Here is a 27,922-nt window from a genome sequence, read left to right on the forward strand (position 1 = left end):
AGTATGTTAGATGATGATGATGATGATGATGATGATGATGATGATGATGGGTTTGTGGGGCACTCAACTGTGTGGTTATCAGCACCCATACAAATTCCCAATCTTTGTTCAGTCCAATCTCGCCACTTTCAGGAATGAGGATGAAAGGATGAGGACAACACAAACACCCAGTCATCTCGAGGCAGGTGAAAGTCCCTGACCCTGCTGGTGCCGAGAATCGAACCCGGGACCCCATGCTCGGGAAGCGAGAACACGACCGCCCGACCACGAGATGCGGACGAGTATGTTAGAATACATTATTGTAATGGTGGTGGTGAAGGTAATGAACAAGAAGTGGATTTACTTACAGCAAATTTTACTGCAACTATATAAGGACTTGATACCATTAACATTATTTTTCTTCAGTTGTTAGTTCTTAGTTCCTGGCAGCCCAAACCAGCTGGAGTGACAACTCTACTCACACTGACTTAAAAAAAAATCAATGACAATATTTAAGAATTTTCCTTACACTTACTTATTATGTTCATCTTATGGTATAGCTAAATATAAGGATACCCTATCCTATGTAGTGATAATTACATAAAACAACTTTTCAATGAAAGTTTCATTTTCTACTGAATGTTTCTTTTAAATCAAGAGACCAGTTGGTGATCATATATAAGACATAAAAGGGAAAATTTGATGAGGTGAAATAAAGTGTTTTACTTTCCATCAAGTGATAAGCATGTAAGAGTACTTATATGAACTACACAATGTTCAAATTCTCTTTTTGTGCCATTCCTTAAGTGGAAATAACCAGTTTGTCATTTCATGGACGCCAAAAATGTACAGGAAACACTCTAAGCCTCCAGAAATTCACTAAAAATCAGTGTTGTTCTAACTCCATTAGAAAATAAAAAACAACAACGACATTAAAAATATTTTAGCATACAACCACTAATATTAGGAACATAATCATCCGCTTGGGAATCAAGCATCTGGCATCTGCACTTCAAAAGCACACAAGGTCCAAATATAAAAACAAATAAAATTACATGGACATGAAGTCCTCGCCTTACTTTAAAAAAGGCAACACCACATCTCCTGCTTCATTTGTCCATGTTATCACACACCCACCAAGGCACTCCTTCTGTAAAGTGTAAACTATGGTCACATTACCTGCCCCTCTGTACAATGGTTCTGATATACTGCACTGAGCTGTCAGCACTTCCGTAACATTCCAAAGTTCTTACTATACCAATGATTATCTGTACAAAACTGTTCACATTTACCATACTAATTCCAGTCTTTTTTTATTAAAAAGAAACCTTCTCACAAGTTTGATATTAAGCGCATCATCAAACTCAACCCAATGAAGTGCTATTTCAAGCTCCTCATGCAGGTTGAGTTTCTTTCTTACCTACATGTATCACCTTTAAGTTTTCTCCCATGCCTTTCAATTTAAAGCAGGAAGTTGTCAAAAGGGTAAGCAAATTTGAACAGGCAGACATTTATAAAATACAGAGTACATCGTGTGACGCAAAATATATAGGATAAACAGATAGGAAATTTTCAGCAAAATATAGAGAGCATCAGACACTTTTACACTGGGTAACTAAGGTAGATCAGTCAGTGGTTGACAAAGATATATATGAGGCTGGTCACACCCTGAAAGACATAAAAGAGGACTTAGATGTGATACATGTAGGTAAGAAAGGAAAAACTCAGCCTGACTGAGGAGCTTGAAATAGCAATCCACTGGGTTACGTTTGAAAACACATTTAATATACAAACTGGTGAGAATGGTAATACCTTCTTCCCTGGTTTCCTAGATCTTTTTTAATGTTGGTGTTAGTCAAATAAGTGTGAATGATTTTGCACAGATAACCATTGGTGTGGTGTCTTTTCATACCCTTTGTAACATCTTTGGAATATTATGGATCGGCTAATGGCTCAGTGCAGTGTCAGTGCTGTAAACATTTGCAGTGCACAGAGAGGCAGCTAATGTGACTGCTGTTAACTGCTTTACAGAAGGAATGCTGTGGTGGATCTGCATTTACATGGTAAACAGAGCAAGAATCTTGTGTTTCCATCTTTTTAAAGTAAGATAAGGATTTAATTTCCAAATAATTTTATTTGTTTTTACATTCTGGCTTTGTGTGTTTTTGAAGTGCTTGTTTATATACGATTAGCTTGACAGGCAGATAATGGTTGCTTGACTCCTGAAATACATTGCAGAGGATAATGTTCCCAACTTTAGAGGCTGTGTGCTAAAATATAACAATTATCGTAACAAACCACCTCCGGCCCTTAAGATGGACAATGTTGGAAAACATATTGCACTTAAACCGGTCTTTTTTTTTTAAGGTATCTCAATGGTGATGCTCCTGTCATATGGCGTATTGGACTAAAGCGGATTTATCCCAGTTTAATTAATAACCAAACCCATGGGAGAATTGAGATTGATGTGAAGAATAATATAGTAATAAGAAATCCACATTATTCCGATACAAAAACTTACAGGTGTGTACAATGGTGGTGATATTACTGCTACATTAAATATAAAAGTAAAATTTTGCTGTAACTCATGTTATGACAAAAATAACATATTACTTTGGCCAATATTAGCCAAGTTGAAAACAAAATATACCTCTTTTTCTGTTTAGTTTGGTTATTTCGGTTTAGGACAAAAGAATAAGTCAGCTATTATTTATTAATGGAAATTAATTGATATTTTCATGCTCAGGCATCGATGAGTGCCCTATCCCACTGAGTACATCAGAAACGTCAATGTTCATGATATAAAGAAAGATACTGAATTACATAGTCAGTAAAAGTACAGTGTAGAGAGAAGTGAGTTGGTACTTGCATACTGAAGACTTGTAGATAATACAATTTAAATGTTCAATTATTGATAGCATAATGTAAATGGATAGATAAAAATCTAGTCACCAAGTGGCAGCATGGAAACACACACACAAAAGGATTTAACGTTTACAAGCTTTCGGAGGCAGTGGCTCCTCCTCCTAGCAGAAGAATTGAAGGAGAACACAGAAGAGTGAAGGAAAAGGACTGGAAAGGTTGAGAGAAAGGGGTACAGTTCAGAAAATTCACCCAGAACCCTGGGTCAGCAAAGACTTACTGGACAGGATGAGAAGCAAAGACCGATTGTTGGGGACTGCATCGACAAGATTTGAAAAGCTGAGAGCTTAAAGATGGAAGACAGGGTAATAGGCAAGACAGAGATTACTACTACAACATCGTGCACGAGTTAATAAGAGTGAAAAGCTAAGTACATTGTATGTAACAGAGGTGGGAGGGGGGACTTTGAAAGGGAGACCAGTCAGAAAATGAAAGATTTAGTAAACTAAAATGGAGTACAGAAAGTAGTTACCGTGAAGAAACGCCGAGACAGAAGGAATTAACATAAATTAAGGCCAAGTGGGTGGCAAGAATCAAGGACATGTTGTAATGATAGTTTCTACACACAGAATCCTGAGAAACTGGTGTCTGGGGGAGAATCCAGATGGCGTGTGTGGTGAAATAGGCACCAAGGTCATGACTGTCATGTTGTACAGCATGCTCTGCAACAGGATATTGTGTGTTACCTGTATACATCCTCTGTCTATACCTATTAATCCTGACTGATAACTGGGTGGTAGTCATACCGATGTAAACCGCCGAACGGCGTTTACATAACAGCTGGTATACGACATGTTTCACACGTGGCTCTTGCTTTGATAGCATATGTTTTGCCAGTTACAGGGCTGGAATAGGTGGTGGTAGGAGGGTGCACAGGGCAAGTCTTGTAGTGGGGACATTCACAGGGGGTGGAGCCATAAGGTAGGGAGATGCGTGCAGAAGGAGCATAGGGTCTGACAAGGATATTGCAGAGATTGGGAGACCGAGGAAAAGCTATTCTGCGTGTGGCGAACAAAACCTCAGACAGAATGGATCTCATTTCAGGGCATGATTTTAGGCAGTTATGGCCTTGCTGAAGTAGCTGATTGATACATTCAAGACCAGGATAATACTGGGTGACGGGATCAGCAGTACCGGGATGGCCTGGATCATCTGCTTTTGAACTAGGCTATTGGGATAATTACACCCAATGAGGGCTGAAGTGACAGCCTTGTTGTAAAAAGTATTGTTGTGAAGAGTCTGCATCTGAACAAATATGCTTGCCTCGAATGCCAATGCTGCATGGGAGAGAAGATTTGACATGGAAAAAATGGCAATTGTAAAAATGTAGGTACTGCTGTTTGTTAGTAGGTTCGATGTGGAAGGAAGAGTATAGCTGGCCATCGGTGAGGATGAGATCAGCATCAAGGAAACTGACACGGGATTTGGAATAGGATCATGTGAAATTTAATTGGGAGAAGGTATTTAGACATTCCAGGAATTTTAACAGGTCAGCCTCAGCATGAGTCTATACAGCAAAGATGTCATCAACGTATCTGAACCAAACCAGGGGCTGAAGGCTTACCACTCCCAGGAAAGCCCCCTCCAAGCGACACATGAAGGGGTTGGCACAGGAAGGAGCCATCCTGGTTCCCACAGCCATACCAGTGATCTGTTTGTATGTCTGCCCCTCAAAGGTGAAGTAACTGTTGGTAAGTATAAAGTTGATTAAGGTGAGCAAAAGGATGCCATAGGCTTGGAAGCAGGTGGGCATTGACTGAGGAGAAGTTCACCAGGCGGCAGACCATGTACGTCGGGGATGTTGGAGATCAGGTAAAAGGTGGCGGTGCGTAGTTTGGGTGGAGCAGAAGTTCTGTGGATTGAGGTGTAAGTCCTTGTGAGGGCCTGAGGATGGGATCTTTATGGCAGATGCTTGTTTGTAGAGATGTCAGACAGCTGGTGTAAACCTTCACTAACATACTCCCGTCTGTCCAGCACCACAGTGGTAGATCCTTTGTCTGCTGGGAGGATAATGATGGAGTCATCAGCTTTTAGGGAATGTGATGGCAGGTTAGGGTCATGTTGTAGGGACCTGACGAAAGATTGTGAAGCAACAGGAATTCTTGGAGGGCTTGTAAGGGAGGGTACTGAGGTAGTGGTGGGGGATCAAGTTGGGATCATGGTCAGAGCTATTCAAGGCAGGGTCCAATGTCAGGTTTCCTATTGGAAAGATTTTGCGGCTGGGTTCCAAACAGATATTTAAAGTTGAAATTACGTGTGAAGGAAAGTAGATTCTTCACCAAAGCATAATGGTTGAATGCAGTTTTAGGGCTGAAAGTGAGACACATGGATAATACAGACAATTCGGGGGAGGGGGGGGGGGGGAGTGCTTTGGACGAGAGGTTGAGAACACTGTACTGTTGTCACTGGTTCTTGTGATTATGAGTTATTACAGGTCTGGGAGGTAGTGGTGAAGGCTGAGGGATGTTAAGGAGGTTGGCCAAGCTCGGTTTGTAGGAGAGGAGTTGTGGTTGATGGTGTAGCTGTTTGGGAAGCTGGAAGCTGCAGAAGGACGGGAGGGAGGGACATCACTGTTGAGGTAGTTTAGGAGAAGGTGGGATAATTTTTTGAGGTCAAGTCTGGCATGTCGTTGCAGTCTGACGTTGGCTTGCAGATGATACCATCCCAGGAAACATGATGGTCAGATAACTACAAAATTTTGTAGGAGGAGAGAAGTCTGGTGGTGTGGAAACTGCCAGATAAGGCATCTAAGTCACAGACAAGTCCGGCAAGTGCAATAAATTGCTGTATTTAAAACTGTAAAAGAGGCTGGTGTAGAGTATTACATCCAGAAGGCCTTTGGGAGTAACACCAAGAGATGAGCACGTTTCAAGAAACAGAATGTGGGACCTTAATTTTGATAGTGCAAAAGCATGTTTTCGAAAAGAACGGATGTAATATGTGATGGGATTCATTATGGCAAGAGAGGACAGTTTGGAGTGTTAAAAATAGTGGGAGTGGCCAAAATGAGAGGCAGAGGGTGGTAAAAGATAGAAAAACAGAAAAAGAGCACATCCGTCATCTGGATTCTTCCCCCAGACACCAGTTTCTCAGAACTCTGCAGGTGGGAACTAGCACTACAACATGTCCTTGGTTCTCTCCAACCACCTGGCATTAATTTATTTTAATTCCTTCCATCTCAGCATTTGTTCATAGTAACTACTCAATTCTTTACTCAATTTTTGTTTTCTACATCTTTCATTTTCTGACTTGTCTTATTTTTGCCGTTCCCCTTCCCACCTCTGTTACATACAGTGCACTTAGCATTTTACTCTTAATAACTCGTGCACAATGTTTTAGAAGTAATCTCTGTCTTGCGTATTACCATGTCTTCCACCTTTAACCTCTCAGGTTTTCAAGTCTCATCCAGTGCAGCCCCCAACAATTCTTTCCTTCTGTTCCCGTCCAGTAAGTCTCCTCTGACTCAGGGTTCTGGCTCCTCCTCCTCCAAGAAGGAGCCACTGGCTCCGAAAGCTTGTAAACGTTAAATCCTTTTGTGTGTGTGCGCGCGCGCGAGTGAGTGAGTGAGTGTGTGTTTTTTCCACCGTCACCACTTGGTTAGTAGATTTTTTTATCTATCAATTTACATTGATTTAAATGATCAGTTGCGCTGAATTATTTTAAATGAGGGAGGAATATAAAATGCAGATGTCATTTGGTCTGGTGATGTAGATAACATTTCAAGTGAGTTAATATTTCGCGATTATATACAGAGTAATATAAATACAAAGTCAAATAGGGGTAATGCAGGAGTAGGTTTAATAATGAATAGGAAAATAGGAATGCGGGTAAGCTACTACAAACAGCATAGTGAACGCATTATTGTGGCCAAGATAGATACGAAGCCCACACCTACTACAGTAGTACAAGTTTATATGCCAACTAGCTCTGCAGATGATGAAGAAATTGAAGAAATGAATGATGAAATGAAAGAAATTATTCAGATAGTGAAGGGAGACGAAAATTTAATAGTCATGGGTGACTGGAATTCGAGTGTAGGAAGAGGGAGAGAAGGAAACGTAGTAGGTGAATATGGATTGGGGCTAAGAAATGAAAGAGGAAGCCGCCTGGTAGAATTTTGCACAGAGCACAACTTAATCATAGCTAACACTTGGTTTAAGAATCATGATAGAAGGTTGTATACATGGAAGAACCCTGGAGATACTAAAAGGTATCAGATAGATTATATAATGGTAAGACAGAGATTTAGGAACCAGGTTTTAAATTGTAAGACATTTCCAGGGGCAGATATGGACTCTGACCACAATCTATTGGTTATAACCTGTAGATTAAAACTGAAGAAACTGCAAAAAGGTGGGAATTTAAGGAGATGGGACCTGGATAAACTGAAAGAACCAGAGGTTGTACAGAGTTTCAGGGAGAGCATAAGGGAACAATTGACAGGAATGGGGGAAAGAAATACAGTAGAAGAAGAATGGGTAGCTTTGAGGGATGAAGTAGTGAAGGCAGCAGAGGATCAAGTAGGTAAAAAGACGAGGGCTAGTAGAACTCCTTGGGTAACAGAAGAAATATTGAATTCAATTGATGAAAGGAGAAAATATAAAAATGCAGTAAATGAAGCAGGCAAAAAGGAATACAAACTTCTCAAAAAAAAGATCGACAGGAAGTGCAAAATGGCTAAGCAGGCATGGCTAGAGCACAAATGTAAGGATGTAGAGGCTTATCTCACTAGGGGTAAGATAGATACTGCCTACAGGAAAATTAAAGAGACCTTTGGAGATAAGAGAACCACTTGTATGAACATCAAGAGCTCAGATGGAAACCCGGTTCTGAGCAAAGAAGGGAAAGCAGAAAGGTGGAAGGAGTATATAGAGGGTATACACAAGGGCGATGCACTTGAGGTCAATATTATGGAAATGGAAGAGGATGTAGATGAAGATGAAATGGGAGATACGATACTGCGCGAAGAGTTTGACAGAGCACTGAAAGACCTGAGTCGAAACAAGGCCCCCGGAGTAGACAACATTCCATTGGAACTACTGACGGCCTTGGGAGAGCCAGTCCTGACAAAACTCTACCATCTGGTGAGCAAGGTGTACGAAACAGGCGAAATACCCTCAGACTTCAAGAAGAATATAATAATTCCAATCCCAAAGAAAGCAGGTGTTGACAGATGTGAAAATTACCGAACTATCAGTTTAATAAGCCACAGCTGCAAAGTACTGACACGAATTATTTACAGACGAATGGAAAAACTAGTAGAAGCCGACCTCGGGGAAGATCAGTTTGGATTCCGTAGAAATACTGGAACACGTGAGGCAATACTGACCTTACGACTTATCTTAGAAGAAAGATTAAGGAAAGGCAAACCTACGTTTCTAGCATTTGTAGACTTAGAGAAAGCTTTTGACAATGTTGACTGGAATACTCTCTTTCAAATTCTAAAGGTGGCAGGGGTAAAATACAGGGAGCGAAAGGCTATTTACAATTTGTACAGAAACCAGATGGCAGTTATAAGAATCGAGGGGCATGAAAGGGAAGCAGTGGTTGGGAAGGGAGTGAGACAGGGTTGTAGCCTATCCCCGATGTTATTCAATCTGTATATTGAGCAAGCAGTGAAGGAAACAAAAGAAAAATTTGGAGTAGGAATTAAAATCCATGGAGAAGAAATAAAAACTTTGAGGTTCGCCGATGACACTGTAATTCTGTCAGAGACAGCGAAGGACTTGGAAGAGCAGTTGAATGGAATGGATGGTGTCTTGAAGGGAGGATATAAGATGAACATCAACAAAAGCAAAACGAGGATAATGGAATGTAGTCGAATTAAGTCGGGTGATGTTGAGGGTATTAGATTAGGAAATGAGACACTTAAAGTAGTAAAGGAGTTTTGCTATTTGGGGAGCAAAATAACTGATGAAGGTCGAAGTAGAGAGGATATAAAATGTAGACTGGCAATGGCAAGGAAAGCGTTTCTGAGGAAGAGAACTTTGTTAACATCGAGTATAGATTTAAGTGTCAGGAAGTCATTTCTGAAAGTGTTTGTATGGAGTGTAGCCATGTATGGAAGTGAAACATGGACGGTAAATAATTTGGACAAGAAGAGAATAGAAGCTTTTGAAATGTGGTGCTACAGAAGAATGCTGAAGATTAGATGGGTAGATCACGTAACTAATGAGGAGGTATTGAATAGGATTGGGGAGAAGAGAAGTTTGTGGCACAACTTGACCAGAAGAAGGGATCGGTTGGTAGGACATGTTCTGAGGCATCAAGGGATCACCAATTTAGTATTGGAGGGCAGCGTGGAGGGTAAAAATCGTAGGGGGAGACCAAGAGATGAATACACTAAGCAGATTCAGAAGGATGTAGGTTGCAGTAGGTACTGGGAGATGAAGAAGCTTGCACAGGATAGAGTAGCATGGAGAGCTGCATCAAACCAGTCTCAGGACTGAAGACCACAACAACAACAAAACAACATACAGAGTAAAGCAATGTTGTAAACTCTGTTGTAACTCACAGTATTTTAACTAATAGTTTTGTAAGAAAAATAAGTTGCAGTAACAAAATTCATAAAATTTCTCCAAATAGCAATAATTCTTTTGTTGTCTTTTATTATCACACTGTACAACAGCTGATAATAATATAATGATAGATATTAATAATATGGTACACTTACAAAATGGGTGAATTACATTATATTTACTCCAGAGGCAAATTTCTATACGTTTGTTTATAAAATGTCATAAGTATTTCCAGTACGTTATCCAGTACGCGGACCAATCTGTGATTTTTCATGAAGCAGTTACACCTCCCATCAGTCACTACCTTAGGGAAGGCAAATGTCTATCTACTTGTCCTAACGAAATCACATACTAAGTTATTTATTTAATTTTCTCTAACTTTAAAACCTTGTGTAGCATTGGTATTTTTAAATTACTGCTGACACTTCTTGAACTTTTACAGCTGTTGGCGTGCTAACAGACTTTCTGGAAGAATACGACTAATGATAAACAAGCCAATGGCATTCACTATCAACCATCATACAGTGCTCCTTGGTCTGACTGCAATTTTTGGAACTTTTATCTTTGTGTTTTATAGAGCTACAAGAAGGAGACCCACTGCATTGGATTAAAGTGACTACCTACATTAAGCAGTAACATGGGGGCCTACAACATACATGTGACTCTTCCTCAAGGAAGCATGCAGATCTGTTGTCAGTCTTTGGAGTCCTCATCTTGGAGTTAATTTCTCCTTTTTTTGTGAACAAAACATTTTACATACTTCTTTAAAAAATGTAATTAGCGGTTTCAACTGAATTAAATCATCTCATATCTAAAATGTAGGGAAACAGTAGCTACTTATCATCTGATGTGCATTGTTACAAGTCTCCCCCCCCCTTTTATAGTTTGCTCAATGAAAAGTTATTATTAGAATTATTATAAAATGTTTAATTACTCAACTGGATCAGTAACTAACAATGACCTATACACGTAATCACTAAGATACAGAGTAGAAATGACAGTAACAAATGAAAGCTACAAACACCACACAAAAATACGGCATTTTTTTTTTTAAATTACAGATACCAATATTTTAAAATCTGTAGTTGGAACTGCAGGTTTCAAAACTGAAAATTATCTTTTCATTAGCTAAGGAGAAAAATGAAGAAAGTACTGTGGAAAAAAGGGCCAACAAAGTTATGTTACCCTATGCCTGTGAGTCAATATGGACAAATTTGTTGACAGCATGACTTTAATAAACGGGGTACTGTGACATAGAAAATGTATGGTCTTTGCAAAGGTACCATTCTAGTATCCGCTTTAAGTGATTAAGTAACTACAGGAAATCTGAACACCATGGCTCTGAATGTGAGTCAAATGTTTTAACCACTGGGCAAATCTCACTCGTTGCTCATTTACTCTGCAAAAGACAACAGCAGGTCACAGAGGTAACAGTGGATATGAAAAAAACACCTCGGATGAGACAGCACACACAGTTCATACTCAACAATGGTTTCCATGGTGACTGTCTACTCAAAGATTATTTTCTACAAGCGGAGAAGTGAAACAAAGAGGGCATGGCAAAAGGCAAGTGCTATAAATATGAGACATTTGTGTCACAGGGAAGGCAAGGAGGAGGGTGACTAGTGACTTATCAACTTAAGAGCTTTGTCATTGTTAAATATCTGAGATGAGATTCACTTTGTTTCAGAGCACATCTCCAACCAACACAATATTAAAGACACAAGCAATGCATAAACTGAAACTCACAACAAATGACTGCTAACAAAATGCTGCTGTTTGTTGGGTCTTAATCACTGAGGTGAGAAGCTTTCTTAGTTGTCAAATTATGTACACACTTTGCACACCCACGCAAAGTAACCAGTCACAATGAAACTGATACAAATAGATGTCATGTATTTTCATTTATGATGTACAGGTGTTTATCAGCAACCAGCAACTGCAAATGTGATATAGCAGGAACAGAAAATAGCATTACAGTAAGCAGCAATGGCAAGAAACTGATAATGTCTACATTTTGGCAAGAAACTGATAATGTATACATTTAAAGTGAACAAGAAACTGAGCAGTCACTTTAGTAAGTGTTATAATTAGGAAAGCTACAGGCTGATAGTAAATGGTGATGCAAAAATGAGATTATTACAGGGTGACTTTTAATCTCAAAACTGAGTATCAAATAACCAGAAAAATACCCGTCTCGAAATGGCTACACACGTTACTACAAGCTTGACAAGCATGGATGTGCAAGTATTTGGCACAAGCATGCTCAAGTCATTATCATCCCCACACAGCAAAAACTTGCTTGTGCAATTTGTGTTATTGATACAATATGATGAGCTCAGACCACAATGCACATTTGCATTTGTGACTGGCAAAGAAAAATAAGAGGAAATGTGGTATGTGATCTAAATAATGATACAACAAACTATTTTCCTTATTGATTAGGTAGTGAACTCAAGATATATCATAGATATTGGCATAATTATCTAACAATGCATGAAGAGACATATTTGAACCTTCTGTCACTCCCGAGTCCCTTCACTGAGGGACAAGATGTAGGTACGAGGGAAACTATAACAACACACAAAATACTGACAGCGATGGTACCACAAGCATTCAGGTGCATACTTCCTGAAAACTGCCATGCTATCTACTAAGTGAAGAAAAATAATACCACAGTGTGGATTTATACATTTGATCTATGCCATTCCCTAACTCAATTTTTTTTTTCCTCTCCTAAAATTTGTTGGGAAGGAACTGATTTTCTTGATGACTGTGTCTTTGTTAGAAGCCAAATTGATTGCTTGGTATTTGGAGTGTATTATATACACTATGTCTCACACACACACTTTCATTATAACCAATGCTTAAATAAAATCCTGAAGCATATAGCAATTTTCCTAAGATCGCTTGACACACTGGAAAAAACACTAACCTAATCTTAGCTTGCGCCAACCTGGTACATATGCTTAAGCACAAACACTTGTGCAAGCTTGCATAATAATAAATCATTCAAGCCTCAAGTTACTTGAATAGTTAAAATAGTTGTACAAAGTAATTTGTATGGCCACTTTCACATGCCTAGTCTCTTTACTCCTTCTAAGTTGAAAGACAAACCACTGAAGTTAAAAATAACCACTCACCATAAGAGGATCTGACATTAGTGTTTATGGGCTCATAAACACTAATGTCAGTAGGGTCTGAGCAATGCTTCATTTCACTACTCGCCATATAGTGTTACTGAAGGAACCAGCTTGGCAGTCACTGTATTATGACTTACGTCAGAAAATCTTGTAAATGCATTTATAAGAGACCACCACAAAATTTAATGAAATTTTTCAAACATTTGGAAGCCTCACATGAAAGATGGGATAAGATTCATTATATGATGTAGTACAGTGCCCACTACAAGTGAACACAGTAAAATCCAAGACCTTCTGCCAAATTCTTAAGATGAACAGAGATCATAAAGTCGACAGAAGACAGCTGCTTGGTTGCAACAGATGTAAAACATACTGAACTAGAAGCTAATCTGTGGAACAACTGTCGAATGTAAAAAGAAGATAGGGGAAAAAACTGGAGAACTCGCAGTGTAACCTCTCATTCATTACTCAAGGGCAACCAGAACAGTGAATGGCACCACAATACTGTTATCTAGGAGGTAGAACGTAGATGATGGTTCTTATCAGCACCATACTCCAGTGAGTTTAAAAATAAGACGACGACAAAGGAAGCTTTAGACTGCTACCTACTGACACAGGTTTTATAAAATTAAATTTGGAATTTACACTTATTATTCAATATTTAATCAGTACTACATTTACAAGTTTAGTACTCACTACTAATCCATCAACAGGCTGTTTTGTCCGAAAACATGGTGGTATCATTTCTGGAGTGAGAGTTGCTGGTGGGCTTATACCTTGTAATTTCTGATTGATCAGCCACATGGCCAAAGCAAACTGTTCACTGTTCAACTTGCCACACTGCTTTATATCACAAAGTGACCTGAAACAAATCAATTTTATTACAAATTTAACATGAGTTATGAATAAAAGTTCTATGTTAAAACAAAGTGAAGCAAATGCAGTGGGAAGGATTAGACTGTGCACATCCTGTTACTCCAAAATTCATAGATTGATCATATCTTCAAAAAAAATTCCCTCAGCTTGAAAAATTTAGTTTTAAGTTACTAAATGTGTAACAAAATGCTAACATGTGCCTTGCACTCTGTGTGACAAATTAATAGCAATACATCTGTTGACTGTACAGCTGAAATGAAAATTTAGAACTTATACAGGTTTTTTAAAATCACAAATGCAGATCCTCACTACGTACAACTTTAATTATCCTGAATTTAAAATTAATTTACAGAAGTAAATTTCTACATCTATATCTACATGAGTACTCTGCAATTCACATTTAAGTGCTTGGCAGAGGGTTCATCGAACCACAATCATACTATCTCTCTACCATTCCACTCCCGAACAGCGTGCGGGAAAAACGAAGACCTAAACCTTTCTGTTCGAGCTCTGATTTCTCTTATTTTATTTTGATGATCATTCCTACCTATGTAGGTTGGGCTCAACAAAATATTTTCGCAATTGGAAGAGAAAGTTGGTGACTGAAATTTCGTAAATAGATCTCGTCGCGACAAGAAACGTCTTTGCTTTAAGAGTTCCATCCCAACTCGCGTATCATATCTGCCACACTCTTTCCCCTATTACGTGATAATACAAAACGAGCTGCCCTTTTCTGCACCCTTTTGATGTCCTCCGTCAATCCGACCTGGTAAGGATCCCACACCGCGCAGTAATATTCTAACTGAGGACGAACAAGTGTAGTGTAAGCTGTCTCTTTAGTGGACTTGTTGCATCTTCCAAGTGTCCTGCCAATGAAACGCAACCTCTGGCTCGCTTTCCCCACAATATTATCTATGTGGTCTTTCCAACTGAAGTTGTTCGTAATTTTAACACCCACGTACTTAGTTGAATTGACAGCCTTGAGAATTTTACTATTTATCGAGTAATCAAATTCCAACGGATTTCTTTTGGAACTCATGTGGATCACCTCACACTTTTCGTTATTTAGCGTCAACTGCCACCTGCCACACCATACAGCAATCTTTTCTAAATCGCTTTGCAACTGATACTGGTCTTCGGATGACCTTACTAGACGGTAAATTGCAGCATCATCTGCGAACAACCTAAGAGAACTGCTCAGATTGTCACCCAGGTCATTTATATAGATCAGGAACAGCAGAGGTCCCAGGACGCTTCCCTGGGGAACACCTGATATCACTTCAGTTTTACTCGATGATTTGCCGTCTATTACTACGAACTGCGACCTTCCTGACAGGAAATCATGAATACAGTCGCACAACTGAGACGATACCCCATAGGCCCGCAGCTTGATTAGAAGTCGCTTGTGAGGAACGGTGTCAAAAGCTTTCCGGAAATCTAGAAATACGGAATCAACTTGAGATCCCCTGTTGACAGCGGCCATTACTTCATGTGAATAAAGAGCTAGCTGCGTTGCACAAGAACGATGTTTTCTGAAACCATGTTGATTACGTATCAATAGATCATTCCCTTCGAGGTGATTCATAATGTTTGAATACAGTATATGCTCCAAAACCCTACTACAAACTGACGTCAATGATATAGGTCTGTAGTTTGATGGATTACTCCTACTACCCTTCTTAAGCACTGGTGCGACCTGCGCAATTTTCCAATCTGTAGGTACAGATCTATCGGTGAGCGAGCGGTTGTATACGATTGCTAAGTAGGACGCTATTGTATCAGCGTAATCTGAAAGGAACCTAATCGGTATACAATCTGGACCTGAAGACTTGCCCATATCAAGCGATTTGAGCTGCTTCGCAACCCGTAAGGTATCTACTTCTACGAAACTCTACTAGCAGCTGTTCGTGTTTCAAATTCTGGAATATTTCATTCATCTTCCCTGGTGAAGGAATTTCGGAAAACTGCTTTCAATAACTGTGCATTATTGTGCTTAGAATTATAAGTTTCTAATTATTTTCCTTCTTATGCACAGTAAACCATTACAATAATTTTCGAATTTGTAGCCGGATCCATCGACATTCTGCGACGATATTTCAGCCCAGAGATGTCCAACCCTCTTCAGGTGAGTAGCCAACTATAGAACAGCCCAGGAGCATTCACAGTATTTAAGCTGAATTTCACGCATGTGAAATTTGCTGGCATCTTTCGGTGCATCCATGATGACATGCACGGGACAGCCGAGTTGTGTGTGCTGCCCTCACAGTGGTGGAAGTGAAAGATGATGTAATTATTGAGTATCGAATGACCCCATCAATTCCGTTGTGACTGGATAATTTTAATTATAGGATTTAAATTTTTATCCAGTTGAAAGCCGTTGTCACAATTAGAAGATTATTGGCAAGACATATTTCCATCAATTCTTTGATTACTGAATCCCAAAAACTGGAAATTGGAGCTGAACAAGCAGATGGCTTCATCATGGGGAGCCCTTTGTCCCCTGTGGTGGCTATCTTTTTATGGAGAAATCTGATGAGAAAGCACTTGTGTCTGCTGTTTTGAAGCCCACCGTTTTCTAGCATTATGTAGATGATACTATTGTTGTATGGCCTCATGGCAGACAAGAACTGGAAAAATTCCTTTGTCACAAATTCATTACATGAGAACATTAAGTTTATAATGGCGATTTAGGAAGACAGGATTTTACCCTTCCTAGACATGTTAGTACAACATAAGACTGACGTGTCATCGAGACATTCTGTGAATAGAAAACCCACACACACATCTATATCTCCAGGCGTCTAGCTGCCATCACCCTGCAAAAACCGCCGGTGTTCTTAGTACCTTAATACATTGGGTGTACAGACAAAGAAAACCTCCACACAGAATTAGAACACTTTGAGAGGGTTTTTAAGGAGAATGGCTACACTTCACGTCAAATAAAGAAGGCCATGAAAAGCTTTAATAACAAGAAGCAACATACTGTGGACAATGACAATGAGTATAAATCAACTGCGTTCCTTCCATATGCCGGGACTGTGTCTTCTAAAACAGGCAGGTTACCTACGAAAATAAAATCAAAGTTATCTTCTGTCCACCAGCTAAGTGCCTGGCTCTGGTTGGATCTGTTAAAGGTGACATACACCTAAAAAAAAAGCAAGCATTTACAAAATTCTCAGTGAGTGTGGTGCTGCGTTTATAGGCCAGACCACATGAACTGCCAAGGAGCGTTGTACAGAACATGAAAGATACACCCTTCTTCGGCAACCGTTAAAATCTGTAGTAGCAGAACTCTGTCCCTTGGAAATACAGTCGATGGAATACAATAGAATAATTTTAGCCTCAGTTTCCAGTTTTTGGGACTCAGTAATCAGAGAATTGGTGGAAATATATCTTCTTGATAATCTTATAAACTGTGACAATGGCTTTCAACTGGATAAAAATTGGAATCCTATAATTAAAATCATCCAGTCGCAATGAAATCGACGGGGTCATTCAATACTCAATAATTAGATCATCTCTCACTTCCACCACTGAGGGCAGCACACACAACTTGGCTCTCCAGTGCATGCCATCACTTGATGCATGCGTCGAAAGATGCCAGATATTTTGCATGCGCAAGATTCTGCTTAAATACTATGAATGCACCTGGGCTTTTCAGTAGTTGTCTGCTCACCTGAAGATAACTGGCCATCACTGGGCCGATGGCTCGATATATCGTGGCAGAATGTCGACAGGATCCAGCTGCACACCCAAAATTATTAGGAGAAGATATACGATGGGAAAATTTCAGAAGTTACATCAGTACATCATTGCTTTAATACATTAAGAAAACATATCTTAGCAAATATACTCAAGTCTCCAACTGATACGGTACATATATTATTTTTTCAAGTTACAGCAAATTAAGCGTTTTAAATTTTTCTATTCTTGCTGAACTCCAAGTGCAATTTTTCTCAGGAAATACTTAAATTCAATAGTAAGGATTCAGGAAGGATTTGTAGTTTGGCGGTGGCCACTTGTGCAGATAGACAGATTAAAACTGTGTGCCCACAAAGATTCAAACCTGGCAACTCTGCCTTTACCAGGCAAACACACTATCCGTCACGATTCATATCCTGCTGTCACTGCTTTACTTCTCCATATCCTTTCCTCCAAGAGTCCTAATCCACTTACGTATGCAGGAGAACTTCCGAGTAGTTTGGAGGTAGTAGAGGTACTATTGGAAATAATGCTGTACGGGTGGGTTCAGTCAATAGAGCGTTTTCCCACGCAAGGCAAAGTTTCAGAGTTCTGGTCTGGTAATTCTAATTGACTGGAAGTTTCAAACCACCACACACACTACTGTAGTGTGGTTGTCATATCCTACATACAATGCTGTGCAATAGTTGCAGCACAATTGGTATGCTTTCACAGGTGGTCTCATCTTCTATAGGATAGGAAATTCTTACAGCTGGATTGCACCAGGAGGAGGAGGAGGAGGAGGTGGTGGTGGTGGTGGTGGTGGTGGAATAGAAAAGGTTCTGCATTGGGTTGTCCAAAGAACAATTATCCATATGTTGCAGGACTAGAAACAAGGTTGCTATTAGCACTAGGATATTTCATAGGATGAGTGGTTGAGTAGGATATTTCTCATCTCAATGCATGGAAAAATGTTGCTATTAGCACTAGGATATTTCATAGGATGAGTGGTTGAGTAGGATATTTCTCATCTCAATGCATGGAAAAATGTAGCTGAACTCTTGATGAAGGATGCTGTTGAAATTCTCAAGACCTGACAGCAATGATCAACGATGCCACTGTCTCAGTGATGCTACTGCCATACTTTATGTAACAATGAACATACGTACATATTATTGATGTAATGAAATTCCTGCATGTGTAAGTAATTTCTCTGTTTTTGTTCTATCCACTGTGGTTACTGATGTCTATAATTGTCAGTCAGGTCAACAGTACATCTGCAGTAATTAAAATACTTGAACCTTTACATTACAGTCTGTCCTATATTTATTTTCCATGGAAGTGATAATATAGCCTTATGAAATCATCAAATAATATATAATTACTCTGTGTAACCTTCATGATAAGTATATGAAAGTATGTGGAGTTGCACAAGAATAGTGTTCTGCCATTAAGAGATTGTTCACAAAAATATAATTTATTGTTTTTCTGTCCAGTTTAAAGTGCTTTAGTGAAAAGCCATAACTTATTACAGCACATTATTTCTACAAACACACTAACATTAAAAGCGGTTAATGAAGCTTTCTCCAGACAATTTTTTCAAATCAAGGATACAGGGCAAGGATTAATATGTTTGCAATTAATATTTACCAAATATGTGCCAGAACAGGCTGAGGTACACCCGACTGTAGGAAGACGTCTTTTATTTCCAACCCGGACACAAAACCATCCTTGTCAATATCTGTTTGCTCGAACAAGGTATCATATTTAGTTTTCTCTTCTACAGTGACAACCCAAGGCACTGAAGGAGCCCCTGGAAGAATACTCTGAAAAAATTTGAACTTTTTGAGCACAATTCCAGCAGTGTGATGCAAGTAATGAGTATCAAAAAGACTCCAAAATCAGATAACAATGTTTGTTTTTCAATCATGGATGTGTGTCAAAGTGAATCAGAAGCTTATAATAGTACAGTATGCAACTTAAAAGTTTATAACACTAATACATTATGATCTTTTGATGGGCAGCATCAAGAAAAATTTTCATCAATGGTTCAACCTTCACTAAATTTAGGGAACTTAGCAAATCTTTTACAACCTCTCACGCAAAGGACAGTAATACGACAGACAGCTTCAGTTGCCATTTTGCTACTTCCTGGAATATAAGTGCTTTGGAACATTTGTTTTTGCACATTTTACTACAAGTAAAGCACACAGTCTCATTAGATACTTTTCTGCACAACAGGCAAGCAGAGAATTCATGGTTCATAAATAACCTAATAATTTCATGAAGAAGTTACCAAACCTCTGAACAGATGGGAGGGTGCAAGTACGTAATAAACTACACCCAAGGCCAGAATGAATATTGAGAACACCCTATTATGTAAAGGGTTTACTTGTTTAACAGACTTTCTGTTGTGCCTATCTGCAACTTAGTATCTCCACCATATGGTAAGTAGCAATGTATCCCTTTTAAAAACCACACTAAGGTTCGTTAGTTGGTTTGGGGAGAGGGGATTAAACAGCGAGGTCATCGGTCCCATAGGATTAGGGAAGGAAGTCAGCCGTGCCCTTTAAAAGGGACCATCCTGGCATTTGCCTGAAGCGATTCAGGGAAGTCATGGAAAACAGGATGAATGGACACGGGTTTGAACCATTGTTCACACTAAGGTACACATCCCACTTGCCAACAGGGCACTGTAGTAGTCTCACGTGGGGAATTTTTACCTGGAATGAAATGGTGTCACCAACACATCCACCTCGGTCTCTCATTGGCAAACACAAGAGCCTCGTAACCTACTATCAAATCATATGCATACATTCATTTGCTTGCAATAACCTTTAGGACATATGCACATTCATCAAGATAATGAAGCTCCCTTTTCACTACAAAACTGCCAGAAAAGTTTAAAGAACACTCCAGGAATATGAAGGTGCTTGTATGGAACCCCATGTATGTCACCTGATCTCAATCGTACTGACCACATTTGTGACACTATAAAATGAGATTCGGCTGCCACGGATTTAGCTCTAATCACTCTCATTAAGTCGGTGGTAGCAGTTAAGTGACAATGGATCAAAATAACTGACAATGGATCAAAATAACTCTCAGTGTTTGTGGTGCCTTATTTAGTGCTTGCCACAATCAGCACTGTCAACAGAGAGAAAGGGATGTTCCAGACTACAAAATTGTTACCTCCAATCCAAATGCTATTTAGCATATTCATAGAAGTCATTAATGAACATTATCATTCCATTTCTTAAATTGTGAAAGATACAGCAGCATATCTCATGAAGTATAAAGAGAGCTATTCAGTTCTAGAGGAATCTAAAACTGCATGAAGTGTGCTACAGAATATGTACGATAACACTCTTATGATGAGTTATCACACCAAGTTGCTCTGCATCTTTTAATGTGTTTCACAGCCTGTTACACTGTAGTCAGCTTCATGTTTTCAAAAATGACAATTTCATGCATAACTGTTGTTTCAAGCTGTTTTGTGTTCAGGCTGTAAACATAACAAGTGACCCAAAACAGGTAGCTGCCTGATAAGCTACAGTGTCAAACCAGCAAACATTTGACGCAAAGTGCAAACATTTCAAGGTTCACAAATCATGATGTACAACTCAAACTGCAAATGCTACAACTTGAATGTCAAGGTTTCTATGTGACAGATAATTAAATTGGACAGACGAAATATCTACTCACCATGCGGCGGCAGAACACACACATAAAAGAAGGTAGTAATTAAGCACACTTTAAGAGCCAGTGGCTCCTTCTTCAGGCAGAAGGGTCAAAGTGGAAGGAAGAGGGGTGAAGAAGGAAAAGGACTGGAGAGGTCTACGAAAAGTGGTAGATTTCGGGAAAGTCACCCAGAACCACGCGTCAGGGGAGGCTTACCACAAGTGATGAGAAGAAAAGACTGATTGTTGGGGACTGCATTGGACAAGATTTGAAAACCTGAGGGCAAAATTTCATACAGAATGGATCTCATTTCAGGCCATGATAAAATCATGCTCACCACACCTAGAACAGCTTTTCGTTGACTCCTAATCTCTGCAATACTCTTATCAGACCCTACGATCCTTCTCGACCCATCTCCCTACCCTATCCCTCCTACCCCTGTGTCTGTCCCCACTGCAAGACTTGCCCTATGCATGGTCCTACCACCACCTATAGCAGCCCTGTAACTGGCAAAGCATATACTATCAAAGGGAGAGCCAACTGTGAAACAACAAGTCATACGACAGCTGTTACATAAACACTGTTTGGGCTTCTACATCGGCGTGACTACCACCAAATTATCCATTAGGATGAATGGACATAGGCAGAGAGTGCAATATCCTGTTGCAGAGCATGCTCTACAACATGACAATCATGACCTTGGTGCCTGTTTCACCACACACGCTATCTGGATTTTTCCCCCAGACATCAGTTTCTCAGAACTCCGCAGGTGAGAACTAGCACTGCAACGTGTCCTTGTTTCTCACCAGCCACCTGGACTTAATGTACGTTAATTTCTTCTGTCTCAGCATTTATTCACAGTAAGCACTCTTTTCTTCACTCTGTTTTAGTTTTCTACTTCTTTCATTGGCTCACCGATCTATTTTTCATTGTCCCCTTCCCACCTCTGTTACATACAATGCACTTAGCTTTTCACTCTTATTACCTTATGCATGATGTTTAAGCAGTAATCACGGTCATACATATTACCCTGTCTTCCATCTTTAAGCTCTCAGTTTCACAAATCTCGTCTGATGCAGTGCCCAACAACCAGTCTTTCCTTCTTATCACATGCGGTAAATCTCCCCTGACCTCTGGTTCTTTGTGACTTTCTCGAAATCTACTCCTTGTCCTAGACCTCTCTAGTCCTTTTCCTTCACCCCTCTTCCGTTCCCTTCGACCCTTCTGCCTGGAGAAGGATCCACTGGCTCCGAAAGCTTGTTTAATTGCAACCTTCTTTTAGGTGTGTGTTCTGCCGCAGCTTAGTGAGTAGATTTTTTTATCTATCCAATTTAATTATTCTGTCAAAAACTGAAAGTTTCTGTATGGTATGAAATGCCTAGTTTAAAATTATAATGGCACACATACTGATTAGGAGCACATGCTGAAATGTTCATTTAAAAATATTACTGTGAATGTGTCTGGCCACAAACATTTTTTTAAGTATTAGTTTCTCCAGCCCTGCACGAAGAATTGTTTTAATTTTCAAGAAACTGCAGATAAGATTTTCTTCATTTACATTTGGTTGCATTTATAATGTTTCCAGATTCCACTAGAAAAAGCTTTCAATATAAAAGACAAAATCAGTCATGGAGAAAAGTAAAGAACTTTAGCAATAGGTTTAGTTATCCATCAAATCAATTGCTGTAAGATTAAATTATCACTTAAACCACACAAATTAGTATACACTGTAACTACTTCAAAGGTTTGAAGTTGGTCAAGAAATTTTTAGACAGGCACTCACCATAAAAATACTGTTCAAAGTCTTACTTTTAATAACTACCTTCGAATCTCCTCCTGTTCCAAGATTAGGCACATTAGACATACTGACAGCTGGCATCATATCTTTCCGTTTCGATGGTGGCATTAGTTCTGGTGGTAAGGAGCTTGGAATTGTATACTTTTCTAATGCTTTGTATACTAAATGCATTGCCTGGAAAAATAGAATGTGAAATTGTTAGCTGCAATAGTTAAATTGCCAAGTCCACACAGATAAAAAAAAATTAACAACAATTTCAATGCTGTGTGTAACAAGTGTCCAAATACTTGCATACTGACACAGTCTCTTCTAACTTTACATTCATATACACTGACACTATCTCAACACACTGATTTTCTGAAACTGCTTTCCAAATGTATACTGAGAAGCCTACTGAAAAATCTGAATAATTTAAGAACTAACCACTGAATGAGTGAGAAGTCAAATAATTAGCTCATTAGATGCTGACAGATTGATCTGTTCTGGACACTGTGCTTAGTATTAGGTATACTTACAGAATGCCAGGTAATGGTCCTAGCAGACTCGTAAAAAAAAAACCTATTGTATCTATCAACAAATCAGCTGGTCAATGTGCAACATTCGATGTGGCAAAGGATAGCAGCATTTGGATGTGGACTATGATACCAAGTTAATGAGGCACAAGAAAAAGACTCACTCCCACACTTGTAGCATTTCATTCACTCAGTCAGTCAAGTCAGTCAGTCACTGCCATCCATCAGTTAAACCATTCTCATCATGGTTCATAGACCATGCTGTTTATACATTCCTTTTTTGTGCTTCATCCCTTATTTTGTAGTGATTTCCAAAGGCAAACAAGCCAACATAACATTTATTACGAAGGTAGAAAAGGACCAACAGCTACACTTTCTAGATGTGCTACTTATGAAGGATGGTGAGAACCTGGTCTGCAGCATGAACAGAAACGTGATACACATGAACCAATACTTGCATAAATTGTCAAATCATTGCCCAAAACAGAAAAAGAAGAATGATTAACATGCTTGTAAGACACTAGAATCAAATATGTGAGCCACAGCACCTTGGACATGAAATACTGGAATTTGTTCTGAGAACTAGTAAGTGCTCCACTGGTTGCATAAGAATAAATTCAATAAAGTGGCACATTGGAAGAAGTAGTGTCTAATAGTGTCTTTCTGTCCTCTATCCCCAGGGTAATGTACAGAATACGCCATACATTGAGTAAACATGGTGTAAAGTCTACCCACAATCCAATCAAAAAGATCAAAGATTGTCTCAGACTAGCTAAGAACAAGAGAGACCCACTCGCAATGTCGGGAATATGTTGCACACTGTGTACATGTGGAAAAGTATTTTTTGAAATAAGTTGACAATCCATCAATAAAAGGATCACCAACCTTCAATGGTACTGCAAGTTAGGAGACGTGGATATATTGACCGGGCCAAAGCACATGCTGTGTGAGACTGACTACATAACAAAATTTGCTGACACATGTACTCACTGCAGAGAAGAGCCACCATGCCCTCTTGTTTAGGGAAGGCATGGAAATTCACAAACATGACAACAGTTTCACAAGAAATAAGAAATCCTCAAGGTAAACAATTCCTAGATTCCCGCACTGCGATGAACAACTGTTGCAAGGGGATAACCACAGTACTAATGACCAGGGAAAAGGCCTCAGATGCTGGAATGACAGGTACATGTACATGGAAAAGCCCTCAGACATTGGTACGACAGGTACATACAGGGCATCCCACAGGGAATGGTCAATATTCAAGGATATGACAGGAATTATCATTTGAAGGAAAACTACCTAGCAAATGTGGGCCCTAAAATGCGCACCTTAAGAGCTATGAGCATTTGTTTATCTTCACTTCTGTGAACCACATCACTTTCACTGAACAAATGCTCATAGATCTTAAGGTGTGCAGTTTAGAGATCAAGTTAACTAGATAATTTTTTGTTGTTTTGGATCGCACTACCTCCTCGCAAAATATGGAAAACAAAGAACTTGCAGCAGAAGAGATTTGTTTCATAGCATTAAAAAAAAAAAGGCTCATACTTCATAAGGTATGCATTCTAACACCTACATTTACTCGACTTTCTCACTTCAAATGATTGTCCCTGTCTTATCCCTGAACAGTTACCAATTCTCCTGGGACACCCTGTATTATCTCCAGTTGTAGGCTCAACTCCAGTCAGACATCAGCAACGGAGGTTGATCATTTGACAATTTTAGCAACTCATGCAGGCAAAACAACAGGGAAATGATTAAAGACATAGGACAAAGATCTCATGCCAAAAACCAACAGGAAATATGCCAATAATTCCAAATATTTCCTAAAGAAAAAAAAATTCATCATATTACTTCGAATAGTTTGGAGAGAGAAGTTGAACTGTGCTACAATAAATAATGAGTATTTCAATTTGTCTTATGAATCCTCAACAATGACACAGATGAAGACAAAAGTTCTCTCTGTACGAGTGTGACTGTGTCTGATGTTGGTTTGGGAGGGGTATCACAAAGAACTGTGTTCCTATGATTAACACATACTACATAAAAATAAAGTCTGTCACCTAAGATGTACAAGAAAACAAATCCGATGCCACTTTATTTGAACCTATTTCGTTGCCTGCAAACAAATACGAGACAGGATATTAATTATGTAACTATACATTAACCCCCCCCCCCCACCCCAATCTCCCCCAAATGTCCTGGAATGCACGTAAAAAACAATAAAAGTGGTATGTTTTCAGTTTGAGATTTAATACATGTTCACATTTCCGTTACTAAATTTCATTACAAATAATGCAAATTCTGTTATTTACACCTATACCACGCAATATACTATTACACTAAAGCGACAGATATACGTTAGTGAAACATGGTGAAAAAAGGTAAAAGTATGATAAAAGAGAATGAAAACACTTTAGGATTAAAGGAGACCACTCCCCGAAAAGCATAAGTGTTGGGTTGTCGATACGCAAACGTTGATGAGCTAGAGTAGAATAAATACACACACACACACACACACACACACACACACACACACACATGCGCACACACACACAAAAGTGCTGGTAGATAGACACAATAAAAAACACACAAACACACACAAATTTCAAGCTTTCGCAACCCCTGGTTGCTTCATCAGGGAAGAGGGAAGGAGGGAAGGAGAGGGAAAGATGAAAGGATGTGAGTTTTAAGGGAGAGGGTAAAGAGCCATTCCAATCCCAGGAGCGGAAAGACTTACCTTAGGGGGAAAAAAGGACAGGTATACACTTTCACGTGCGTGCACACACACACACACACACACACACACACACACACACACATCCATCCACACATATGCAGACACAGGCAGACATATGTAAAGGCAAAGAGGTTGGGCAGAGATGTCAGTCAAGGCAGAAGTACAGAGGCAAAGATGATGTTGAATGACAGGTGAGGTACGAGGGGTGGAAACTTGAAATTAGCTGAGGTTGAGGCCTGGTGGGTAACGGGAAGAGAGAATATTTTAAAGGGCAAGTTCCCATCTCCGGAGTTCTGATAGGTTGGTGTCAGTGGGAAGTATCCAGATAACCCGGACGGTGTAACACTGTGCCAAGATGTGCTGGCTGTGCACCAAGGCATGTTTAGCCACAGGATGATCCTCATTACCAACAAACACTGTCTGCCTGTGTCCATTCTTGCGATTGGACACTTTGTTACTGGTCATTCCCACATAGAAGGCTTCATAGTGTAGGCATGTCAGTTGGTAAATCACGTGGGTGCTTTCACACGTGGCTCTGCCTTTGATCGTGTACACCTTCCAAGTTACAGGACTAGAGTAGGTGGTGGTGGGAGGGTGCATGGGACAGGCTTTGCACCAGGGCTGGTTACAAGGGTAGGAGCCAGAGGGTAGGGAAGATGGTTTGGGGATTTCGTAGGGATGAACCAAGAGGTTACGAAGGTTAGGTGGACGGCCGAAAGACACTCTTGGTGGAGTGGGGAGGATTTCATGAAGGATGGATCTCATTTCAGGGCAGGATTTGAAGAAGTCATATCCCTGCTGGAGAGCCACATTCAGAGTCTGATCCAGTCCCAGAAAGTATCCTGTCACAAGTGGGGCACTTCTGGGGTTGTTCTGTGACAGGTTCTGGGTTTGAGGGGATGAGGAAGTGGCTCTAGCTATTTGCTTCTGTACCGGGTCGGGAGGGTAGTTGCGGGATGCGAAAGCTGTTTTCAGCTTATTGGTGTAATGGTTCAGGGATTCAGGACTGGAGCAGATTCGTTAGCCACGAAGACCTAAGCTGTAGGGAAGGGACTGTTTGATATGGAATGGGTGGCAGCTTTCATAATGGAGGTACTGTTGCTTGTGGTGGTGGGAGGGTGCATGGGACAGGTTTTACACCGGGGGCGGTTACAAGGGTAGGAGCCAGAGGGTAGGGAAGGTGGTTTGTCCCGTTACCCACCAGGTCTCAACCTCCGCTAATTTCAAGTTGCCGCCCCTCGTACCTCACCTGTCATTCAACAGCGTCTTTGCCTCTGTACTTCTGCCTCGACTGACATCTCTGCCCAACCTCTTTGTGTCTGTATATGTGCGGTTGGATGAACACACAATTGCATCATATTATTTCCAGGTGGGTACTACACAAGATACTATTATTTTGGAAGCTTCAGACTTCCAGCAAATCGACAGCTAAAAACTGCAAGTTTCACAATTACATTTCCACTGCCAGCAAATGAACAAAGCTACTTTCAAAATGCTACAATTTTATCATTAATTTCACCACATATCAGTTGCCATATCACTATTTTTTCAGTTGCTGCTCAGTAAATGTCTTCTTAGCTGTTTTGCCTTCCTGCCAAGCTTGGATGAGCCAAAGCTTACCAACACTGATCCATGTCCACATGCACTATTGCCTGTGTCAGTCATGTGGAGCCAAGCCAATTATTTTACTCTTTTTACAAAGGCAGCTTTTTACCGACTTAAAATAAAATAACAGTTTTGTAAAATGGGAATGTAAACTGTTTGATAATTTAGAAAACAAAGGATGGATATATGTTAGAGGTGGCACGTTGATGTTGCCACAACAGTAAAATCTTTGATAAAGGTGGTTCCTATATAGTGAATACCACTGGGACAATCCAATTGCATCCAACAATAGTCTCGATAACAATATGTGCACTCTATCAGAAGTATAGGGGGATCAACAAAATCCTAGATAAAGATTTATTACCCGAGATGTTTATCCCTTTGCATATCAGATGTTTAGCAAACACTATCATTTCTTTCACGATTCACTCTAAGCACATGTTTAATAAGCTATTATTGCCTAT

The 27,922-nt window shown here is 39.7% G+C and overlaps 1 protein-coding gene across 4 annotated transcripts in view; it reads right to left on the reverse strand.

Moving 5' to 3' along the window:
* LOC126175977 (epidermal growth factor receptor substrate 15-like 1) overlaps window positions 1–27,922 on the reverse strand; it is a 211,078-nt gene that overhangs the window by 165,395 nt on the left and 17,761 nt on the right. For all 4 annotated transcript variants that reach the window (XM_049923083.1, XM_049923082.1, XM_049923080.1 and 1 more), the window contains exons 6-8: window positions 22,623–22,772; window positions 18,770–18,945; window positions 13,259–13,424 (exon numbers count right to left, since the gene is read on the reverse strand). In XM_049923083.1, the coding sequence (XP_049779040.1) occupies window positions 13,259–13,424; window positions 18,770–18,945; window positions 22,623–22,772 (492 nt within the window). The remainder of the gene's footprint in view (window positions 1–13,258; window positions 13,425–18,769; window positions 18,946–22,622; window positions 22,773–27,922) is intronic.

This window comes from Schistocerca cancellata, chromosome 3, assembly GCF_023864275.1.
Source record: "Schistocerca cancellata isolate TAMUIC-IGC-003103 chromosome 3, iqSchCanc2.1, whole genome shotgun sequence".
Taxonomy (NCBI): domain Eukaryota; kingdom Metazoa; phylum Arthropoda; class Insecta; order Orthoptera; family Acrididae; genus Schistocerca; species Schistocerca cancellata.